Genomic DNA, 10,672 nt, shown 5'->3' with positions numbered 1-10,672 from the left:
GGTATTGCTCAGCGCGACCGGCCGGAGCTTGCAGAGTGCTGCGTTATCGAGGGAGGCGCCTCTTGGTGCCACGGGCCCTTCCGTCTGCGCCCGAGGCCTGGGAGGCCCCGGCGGTGAGCCTGGGGGAGGCCGGCCCTGCCGTGTACTCGCTCCACAAAGGCTGCGAATAACCGTTTAGAGTCAAAGTGCCTTCAGTTTTTTTCTTGATTTATTGTTCTGTTTATTTTGCACAGCATTGGGCATCTGCCTGTTCGTGTGTCTCCCTGTAGGTCCTGCTTAATTGATATACCCTGTGAAACCTCTTCTTGCTGGTCGAGGTTTTGTCATCTCGTACCAGAAAACTAACTTTTCCTGTTGAAGCTGGGACACGCGTTCAGGCTTTGTCTCTCAGTGCTACTCTTGGGCATGGCTTCAGATACATGTGTTAGTATCTCTTTATTCACTTGGAGTGAAACTGATGGCTTACTGCATTTTGCTGCCAAAACGATGTGTAAAATTTAATGCTCTACCTTCTTGTCTTGACCTTAAATAACCTTCGAATTTTTCCTCTAGGATAAGCAGCATTATGGGATCAATGAGCAAGAAACTAAGGGGAAAAACTCAACTGCCAGTTCGAATGACTTCAGTGATCCCGTTTACAAAGAAATTGCTATGACCAATGGTTATATCAACAGAATGACCAGAGATGAGCTCAGAAGTAAACTTGAAGAGTTCAAGCTTGAAACCAGGTTAGGCTTGTTTTTAAACCTTTTAGTCACTATTTGAGCACAGTGGAGACGTAAGGGGTGATTATTGTATGTGTTTAAAAAACACACTACCAAGTGAAAAGCAGACACGCCACCAAACACCAGTTGTGTTATGTGTAGTCTTGACGCTAGTTTTGTTGTCGGATTAGCACGTGTGGTAGTGCTTAATGTGTTACCAGAAATGTGCGGTCTCTCAACTGGTAATGCAAAGAAACAAAAGAGTATGTAGCTGTGGGTTATTTCTCAACACCCTTCTGGCCACGGGGGAAAAAAAGGTCTGAAAAAAGGGGTTCTCGGGTGGTGTTGCAGGCCTTCAGTGTAGAGAAACTTACTTCGGGACGTACATGTTTTTATTTACTGTGCCTAGTACAAATCTGATACTAGCTAGAACCTCTGTGGTGATACGACTTGGAATTTTGTCAGTGCAGAGGACAAGTACCTTTAGATGGAGTTTGCTGATGTGAATAGGTGAATGTGTTATAAACTGGAACTGTGCTCTCAAAGTTGTTTCAACTTTGAATAAACTGGTCATTGAATTAAACTAGATTAATAAACCAGAGTGGAAAAAGTGTTACCTGTGTTCTGCAGAAGAGGCTGATGTTCTCAAATGCAGGTTTAGTAGTCTGACTCCCGTTTTTCCTTCTGGATCAGTGGGCTGCTTTTCAGATAATGCCACTTGCTACAAGGAGCTCTTGTGGCTTCTGTGATTTCACTTGCAATGTGTAACTTTAAAAATAACTTCCTTTGAAGGGCAAACTATCCTTGTTTATTCAGCTCTGGTTGCACCTGTGCTTGTGAATCACAGTGTTTCTGTTAAAAAGAAGCCGTAAGTAACTTAAATTCACAGTGGCAAATGGTTAATGTGTTGGCCACAAACCTCCTGAAAAGCAGGATCTTGACCAGGAAGTTTTTGTGACCACTGAAATCTTGAATACTTTATTGTAATGGAGTTACTCAAGCTCAATTTTAAATTTAAATTGAGACAAACTTAAAATGTGGGTATTTTAGCTGGATTCTGCATTATCCATCCCACTGATGCAGAAATACCTCTGGCATCAGTCGCTTGAGGCAGAGGGCACAGGGAAGTATGGGTGAAGCAGGACTGCTTCTGGGGCCACAGGTCATCTAGGAGCAATCTACAAAGGCTTGAGCTTTGCAAAGGCTTCAAGCTTTGAACTGAGTCTTGCGGAACTGGAGGTGGCTGCAGACTGTCTCTGCACTGTGCATCCCGGTCTATCCCCAAATACTGATACTATCTAGATGTTTTGGTTGTCAGGGGGTATCACAGCCTCTGCATTATCCCACATAATGGAGCGTAAGCTGTATGATAAAGTTGAATTCAGATGTCATAAATGCTGGTGTTCAAAACAAGATTAATAAATTATGAACTTTCTAATGTTAAATATATCTTCAGTTCTGTAATGTGGAACAATTACATGAGTGTGATTTTTGCCACTTCTGTATCTCTTTAAGAGGAGTGAAAGATGTGCTGAAAAAGAGATTGAAAAACTATTATAAGAAACAGAAGCTGATGCAGAAGGAACCCATTAATGGAGACAGCTACTATGACTACATCTGTGTTGTTGACTTTGAAGCAACCTGTGAAGAAGGAAACCCACCTGAGTTCATACATGAAATAATTGAGTTTCCTGTTGTCTTACTAAACACACATACCTTGGAAATAGTAAGTCAGCTAATTACTGTCTTGGTGTGCTGGGTTTTGATGTAACTTCTTTGCTTCAGGAAGTCTAGATTAGTTTTTAGGTAGATGTTGAACTTCAATAAAAATAGCTTTTTTTTTCCCCATAAGGACCTGTCCTCTGTGCCTCTTACATACAATCAAAACCTTTCTATTCTTGAAGCATCTGGAACAGATAGTGCTCCTGCTGTTGACTCCCTTTACTGGTAATGAGGGACTTTCAGTTTCATAGTTGTCCACCCCCACTTCCTTCCCTGCTTCTCAAGGGATTCATCATAAACAAGAACTAGCAAATTCTGTGGTTCTGTGTGGCAGTCTAGAAGATACAAATGCAGGGGTGTAGAAGGTTTGACTGAGTGGACTCTGGGTTAGAGTATTTCCGCAGTGTATCTAACACTGACAGCTGCGTAACCTGATTTTAAATATATTTAGTAGGCATTTGGCAACCTCAAGTGCTCTGTTCCAGTGCAGCTTTTAGAAAAAACTGCTTGCTGTCTGACTGAAACTGACTCAGTGAAAAGGAGGAAGTGCACGTTCTTCTCACTAATGGTTCATTTATCAAGAACTTTCAGGAGGAGGAGGGTTTCCAGTCATTGCTATGATGCAACGTTAGTGTAGCTGCATGTATGACCAACTGCAGAAAAAAGGACTGTACAGATTACAAAGGTGGTTTTACTAGCTTTAGAGTGGTAGGAAACGGTGTGGGTTTTTTCTTCTGTCCAAAAGGTTTTACAAAGCACCAGGAATTTTTTTTTTTCTCTCATGCAACTTGCGTGTAGCCTTCAGTCTGGTACCTCTCAGTTTCCCAGAGCGAGGTCAGTGTGTTTCTGACGGGCTGGCATCCAAAGGTGTATGACTTGTACACAGCCTCTGAGGTGTGTGGCCAGCTGCCTTCCTGCCTTCCTTGAATTGCAGGTGACCTATAGAGACACTGTCAGGCTTTGCTCATGCCTCTCACTTCTTTTTTCCTTACTCATGCTCGCATTTTCCCAAATCTTCCCTTTCATTGCAGTCTGTCCGTCTCCCCTCTTACATCCACATCCATGTTCTTAGGTGCCTACTGGCTGAGAGGAAGGATGTGTTCTGGTTGGAAGGCCATCCATCCCATTAGGAATCTCCTGATGGTCAGTCAGGAGGCTCATGCTGGCCCAGGGGGAGGTGCACACTCCTTTTTGCCTCCCGCAGGACAAGGAGCTGCTGTTGCCTTTTGGCTATGGACAAGCTGTGTGAGCTGTGTAGCGTGCTGCTGTTGAGTGCTTGATTCCTGTGTTACAGGAGGATACTTTTCAGCAGTACGTGAAGCCAGAAATTAATCCCAAGCTTTCAAACTTCTGCATCAGTCTGACAGGAATCACCCAGGTAACTTTTTTTTCCCCATATTTTTTCTGAAGAAATCAAAGTGTAGCAGTGATGTTGATGTTTTCAAACTGGTACTCTTTCATGGTAACTTTTCTTTAAGACTTACTTTCTTAATCCTTGGTCTTTTTCTCCCTCTCCCAATTATCACAGAATTGGTTTCACTAAATTGATCATTTAGGTGTTTGTAAGGGGCTATAGGGAAAAGCATTCACTATGTAATCCATGTGTAGCAAATCTTTAGCAGAGGAGAACACCTCCTAAATTGCATCAGTTCCTCTTTAAGCTCTTTAGAATAAAAATCTTGAGTCTTATGATGGCAGCGGCTTCTGAACAAGCGACTTGAGCAGGTGCCTGGGAAACAAGCTTTAAGGCTTTACTCAAAGTTCAACAACAACTGACTTTGTTAACTTCTGGTGTGCTTTAGGCCCAGCCAACAGCTGAGCACCAGGCAGCCACTTGCTCATTCACTCACCCTTTCCTACAGTGGGACAGGAAGGAAAAAACATAGGCAAAAACTTGTGGGCCGAGACAAGGACCGGGGGGATCACTCACCTGTTACGGTCATGGGCAAAACAGACCCGACCTGGGGAAGAAAAATAATCAGTTAACAATCAAATCAGAGTGTGATAATAAGAGTTAAAACCAGATCTATAAAACACCTTCTCCCCACCCCTCCCTTCTTCCCAGGCTCAGTTTTGTTCCCCATTTCTCTACCTCCTGTGCTGCTCAGGGGGAGAAGGATGGGGAATAGGGATTGCCATCAGTCCATCCCACATTGTCTCTGCTGCCCCTTCCTCCTCAAGGGGAGGGCTCCTTACACTCTTCCCCTGCTCCAGTGTGGGGTCCCTCCCACGGGAGACAGTCCTCCACCAATTTTTCCAGCGTGAGTCTTTCCCACAGGCTGCAGTTCTTTGTGAACTGCTCTGGTGTGGGTCCCTTACACAGGGTGCCGTCCTTCAGGAGCAGACTGCTCCAGTGCGAGCTTCCCATAGAGTCACAAGCATAGCTGCCTGCTGTGCTGTGGGGCCCTCCCTGGGCTGCAGGGGAGTCTCTGCTCCTCTGTGACACTCCATGGCTGCAGGGGCCCAGCCTGCCCTCTCACCATGAGCTGCAGGGAACTGATGCTCCAGCCCAACTCCTCCCTACCTTTGTTTGCTAACCTGGGGGGTCTGTCTGGTTGTCCCTCGCATCCCACTCCTCTCTCAAGTACAGCTTTTCTTTGTTATCCCCTCTTAAGTATGTTATCACTGAGGTGCTGACTGGCTCAGCTGTGACCACATGTGGGATCCAACTTGGAGCCGGGGAGCTTCCAGCAGCTTCTCACAGGAGCCACCCCTGTAGCCCCTTCCCGCTACCAAAACTCCACCGCAATCCCAACACACCTTTATAGATGCCATTTGGAAGTTAGCTCTTCTAGTGGTGCTTTTTTTTTTGGTTAAGAAAAATCTGCCCAATTATCTGCTTATTTTAATGTGTAAACTGTTTCTAAAGATTTTGCGAAGCCAGCTTAGTGAGTGCCTGTATAGCGATATAATTCTTACACTTCATGCTGTTGTTTTCCTGAAATAAACATTCCTCCCTTTTGGTGGTTTTTTTGGTTGTCTTAGGACATTGTTGATAAAGCTGATACATTTCCTCAAGTTCTGCAGAATGTCATAGAGTGGATGAGACAACGAGAACTGGGAACAAAGTATAGCTATTCCATGCTGACAGACGGGTATGTCCTTATGCAACCTTCACCACAATCTGAAACCACAAAACTGCATTTAATCTTTGAGAGTATCGTTAAAGGTGGATCATGACGCTGCCATTTTACCAGTTAATTCTAACTTTAGCTTCATGGAATGTCCCAAAAGCTGACCTAACTAACTTGAAATGAAGCTCAAATCCATTAGATGGCACTGTTTCTTTCCTAGCTTGCTTTATACAACTCAATGCTGTTGAATAAGCTTTTATCCTTTTTTTCTGTTGTTGTAATTCTCTGTTTACATCTCCCTTCCATATAGCACAGAATACCCCAAAAGAACGTTGTGCAATTTTGGTTTTAAGCAACTCCCCTGCTTTTCTGAATCCAATGTTTCAGAGACGTGGTTGTGTTATATCCTACATGTGTTAGTATGTCCGGCGTGTTTTGCCAGAAAGCAGTAGTGGTGATGCTGTGCAAGGAGGAATGGCTAGTGCGGAAAGCTCTCTGCTCTGGCTTACAGGAAGGTGGCTGTGGTGGGTCACAGCTCTGCCAAGCTTTGTGTGTGAAGGAGAGACTAGTGCTTGAACTACCACCTGAACACGCTCTCTCGCAAAGGCTGGTGGGAAACCAAGTCCCCTAATGACTGCAGAGGGACTAGATCCTGAGATCTAGATAATCTGTGATGTGATACTGTTCTTGTGATCTTAGCTTTGTTCTATAAAGACAGATACTGTTTGAGCCTTACCTTATATAGCACTACCCAGGGAATTTTTTTGTAGCTGATGCTTGCTTTTTAGCTGTGAAACATTACTCTTCTGTTAAATGCCTTGTTCCAAGAGGGGGAAGAAAGCAGACATGTTAAGTAGGACAGGGAGTTTTTAACATGAGCCCTGTTGAGGTGAATGATGCATTTTCACGTTGCTGTGCCAGTTGTTTGCCTGGAGTAGGTATCCAATGTGCAGGATTAAAAAGGCAGTCCTGTGCTGCTCTGTTACAATGACTGTTGAACCAAAGGGAGACAAACCCTGAAACAGAACTGGAGTTTATGGGGAGGGAAACAAAAGGAGTATATGGGGTCTTAGTATGACTTTGTGACACTTCTGTCAAATAAAACACAGTTCTAGTCTATAATATAAGTGGTTTAAGAAATAATGGATGATAGGAGATGAATGGATACATAACAAAAGCTTTTTAACTAACCCAGCTTAGCCAGTGGGAAAATTATTTTGGCCATGAGACTTTTTCCATAAGATCTGGACAATGACTATAAATTGCAGGTCTTTTCTGGTGAAGAACCTGTATCACTGAGACGTGGCTGTGTCCACTGTGAACGGAGAAGCCACTTAAAAGGTGTCACACAAGACTTGAGGTGTGTCATTCAGATCCGGCTACAATTTAGATCAATGTATATAGAGTTAATATAGTTCCAGCTTTACGGAACTGTGGTAAATACTGCTATTTGACTAATTTTTTACTTGTGAAGGCTTCTATCTTTGGAAGCAACAGTGAATTAAATAAAGAAAATGCTAAAGCAAACCTGGTGCAAGACTGGTTATGCTACTCAGCTTTAGAATGTGTCTGGAATTCCCCTCTAGAGGAATCTCCTGAGTGAAATTCCTCAAGGGAAATAGATGCAGTGCAATCTGTCATATAAGTGAGTTTGTGTAGACAGCTGCAAGAGAGGGGAAGAAGGCTTTATTTTATCTTGCAGCTTACAAACTTGTTGGAGTGGTTCCCTTCAGGAAGGCAAGCTAGAAGTGCATAGGGTTATAGTTCATCTTTCCATAAAGGTCTGGTTTCTCTTAAAACGAAGTGCAGTCTTGTTGCAATAACCTACTTCTGAGTAGAGGGATGCATGCATACCCAAGTGATCAGGAAAATGTAAGGTATCACTTGCTCCTCCAAGGGCCGTGTAAGCATCTAGCTTATTGGCAGCTTTTGGAGTAGATGTCGTAGGTGGAGAAGCTGACATGCTATTTTTTTTTGGTTGTTTTAAGCACCATGGACCTGAAGCCATCCTACTGAAAATCTTGCTCATGTCATTTGTTTTCCCCATGTTTAACAAATTCATATTAAAATATTCTTTACTATGACTGTAGCAAAAGAGCTTTTCCTGACCTGTTTTCCTTCTACTGATCACCGAAGACAAGACAACTTTTTGTGCTACAGCTGTGCGACATGTAGAATGCAAGGCATCTGATTTATGTGTTGCTAATGTTTTTCTCTTTTCTCTTTTTGACTTACTAAGATCTTGGGATATGAGTAAATTTTTGAACATCCAGTGCCGTACTAGCCGTATCAAATACCCTTCTTTTGCCAAAAAGTGGATCAATATTCGCAAATCATATGGGAACTTCTATAAGGTTTGTACACATTGGTGTTTCCCTTGCAGGAAAATTTGGTTTCGAAGTCTAGAACATCCTGCTGTGCTTGTGATCTTTACTTGTATAGTATAAAATTACAGTACATAAATTAGTTGCCTGCGGTCTGATTTTCAAATGTGCCTCATGCCCAGATCTCACTTTACTAATTGAAGGTCTCACCTACTGCATTTTGATTTTTTTTTTTTAATCTGCTTTTCAGGAATCAAGGAGATTGTATGCTGAAGGATTGTATGAATTTTTTAGACAAGAGCTCTTAGATGCAGTGTGTCTTGAAGTAGTTCAGCTGAAAAGACTCTGTATTGATTTTTTTCAGTTACTTTTTCCTGTTTTCATATAACACTACGAAATTAATTGTCACTAGTACTCGGAGATCTCCACTTTTGACACTAATGGGGACAGAGAAAGATCAGGGCACATCTACAGTGGAATCAAATTATCAAGAGAAAAGTAATACCAGGTTCAGTGCTGGACATACTTTCACTGTCAGTATAACATAAAATGGGTTATTGGAGATTCTGGCGAACTCCTAGTCAGTCTGTGCTAAACCATGTGTTTGAATGTAATTTCAGGCTAGCTGATGATCTTCTTGAAGGGCTTTTTCATACTAAATGTAAGCTCTAGGAAAAAGAGGTTAATGTTTAATAAGAGCTTTACTTTGTGTGGGGCAAGTACTACAGGCTTACTCCATTTCTCCCCCTATTATTGTGCTTTCCCTGCATGACCATTTCTGTTGGAAACATACTGAAACACAGAACAGTCTTGTTAGTCCTATCAGCTTTAACCGAAGCGTAACTTAGGCTTCCTTCTCTGAGCAGTGAGTGCTTTTTCACCAAAGGCAATGAAGGTTTTAACTCAGAAGGAAGCAGTTTCTCTTTACTTTTTTGTGATAATTTTTTTAGTAAATGCAAACAGTTGTAGCATTTATAGTTGCTCAGTGGTTCTGTTAAGCTATTCTGTGCTGCTGTTAAATCTGTTGTTAAGTAATAGGAACAGATAAAATTGACAAGGAACACATTGTAACTTTGCTGTGGAATATCCCACAGCCTGCAGCCTGTCTCCCCTGCCCAGTTTGGACGTGTTATTACTGGAGTTGCACGCTGCCAGGTTTTGGCAACTGCACTGTCACCACCATTCTGCCTTGCTATTAAATCCAGTAGTATGGTGCAATATCCTGGAATATGTAGTGTCCTGTGTTCCCCTACCCCAACCACTACCAAGACAGCAAACTAAACTTTTTCTTCAAAGTTTCCCTTTTCCTTGTCTTTGACTTTTCCAAAGAACAAATGTATATTTAGTCATTAATCAAGAGAGGACTCGGGGCTTTTGCTGGGAAGTCACTTGAAGCTTCCTTGTCTGTTCACGCTGTTGGTTGTCCATGTAAACACAGGCTGCTGTAGCTGTCACTGATCTGCTCCTGTGGTGGTTGGAGGCATTCAGAAGCTTGATGTCAGTGAGAATCAGAAGCATTTGAAAGGAAACCCAAAATCTCATTCCTTCTGCGGTGCTGCTTTGGGTGATAATCCCTTTTTTGTGAGGCTTGTTAAACCTAACTGGGCCATGGCTTCCACCATTGGCAGCACTGGCGCATCTTGAGCTGGTACTGGCAATGATGAGAGAGAGGCTCTTGAGATTATCCCGAGTCTAGACAAGCTCATCTTGACTGTGTCTCCTCTGGAAACACGAGTGGGTCTGTCTCACCAAGGTGCTTTGAAGTTAAATTGTTAGTGATCTGGCAAAAGGCAACATGAAAGTAGTATGTGATGTAAGTAGCCTTAAAATCTGCATATGTTCCTACTGCACTGTGTTAGATTAAAAAGACTTGGTACACATCCTAATTCTTGCCTGTGGTTCACTTTCTCCATCAGGTTCCTCGGAACCAGACCAAGCTGACAATCATGCTTGAAAAGCTGGGCATGGATTATGATGGGAGACCTCACAGTGGACTTGACGACTCTAAAAACATTGCAAGGATAGCTATAAGGATGCTGCAGGATGGCTGTGAACTCCGGGTGAATGAGAGAATGCATGCTGGACAGCTTATGACAGTCTCCTCCTCAGCCCCCTTAGAGGGAGCCCCTGCTCCACAGATGCCCCGCTATAGGAACTAGGGGTTCTGCCTTGGGAACTGCTGTCGGATACCCGCTCAAGACTGTTAAGAGATTATTAAACGGCCACCTCTGCCAACCTGTCTGCAGTGCAGAATCTGAAAGCACCTTAACTAATTTTCTTTCTTGAAATAAAGAGGAGTGTGGAAGCTCTTTGCTCTTGGAAGCCAAAGTGTTACAGCGTTGTTGTTTTTTATACTGATGATTTTTGTGTGTGTGTGGTGGCTGTTTTGCAGCTTTTCTTGTAACGAGGCTGATAGGCAGAATCCAGGCTAAGTACTAAGATTTTAGGCATGTAATTTAAACACATGCAAAGAGCAACTGAGCATGTGTGCTGCTGTGCCACCCCAGCCTGTGGGTAGTATTTATTTGCTATGTCATACTCTAATGATATCTAGCATCTGAATATTAATTGCACACAAATCAGATGCTGCTGGAAGAACTGAAATAGCAAGTGGTCAGGCTTGCCTTTCCTGATAAGGCACTCCTGAATGTTCCTGCTGCTAACTTTTTTTTTTTTACAAAGTGTAGGAGAAGTGGGAGCGTGCTCATCAATTCTAAAGCAGTAGACAAGTACTGTGTTGTTTAGTTTTAGGGTTTTTTCTTCTTTAAGGGCTATGCTTGCCTTCTTCCACATCAAAGAGTTGTGTATTGAATAAAAATTCCATTAATGCAGTATGATAGTAATTTTT

General features: G+C 42.8%; 1 protein-coding gene across 1 annotated transcript; it reads left to right on the top strand.

Moving 5' to 3' along the window:
- The first annotated feature begins 405 nt into the window (after window positions 1–405).
- On the top strand, window positions 406–10,162 carry ERI1 (exoribonuclease 1). The gene is made up of 7 exons (XM_010154468.1): window positions 406–423; window positions 553–728; window positions 2,220–2,430; window positions 3,721–3,804; window positions 5,412–5,521; window positions 7,740–7,854; window positions 9,741–10,162. Exons 1-7 carry the CDS (start codon window positions 406–408, stop codon window positions 9,981–9,983), a joined length of 957 nt encoding a protein of 318 aa, XP_010152770.1. The 3' UTR covers window positions 9,984–10,162.
- Window positions 10,163–10,672: the final 510 nt, after the last annotated feature.

This window comes from Eurypyga helias, unplaced genomic scaffold, assembly GCF_000690775.1.
Source record: "Eurypyga helias isolate BGI_N326 unplaced genomic scaffold, ASM69077v1 scaffold18436, whole genome shotgun sequence".
NCBI classification, from domain to species: Eukaryota; Metazoa; Chordata; class Aves; order Eurypygiformes; family Eurypygidae; genus Eurypyga; species Eurypyga helias.
Note: the sequence above shows the minus strand (reverse complement) of the source record. Positions and strands in the feature narration are given on the sequence as shown.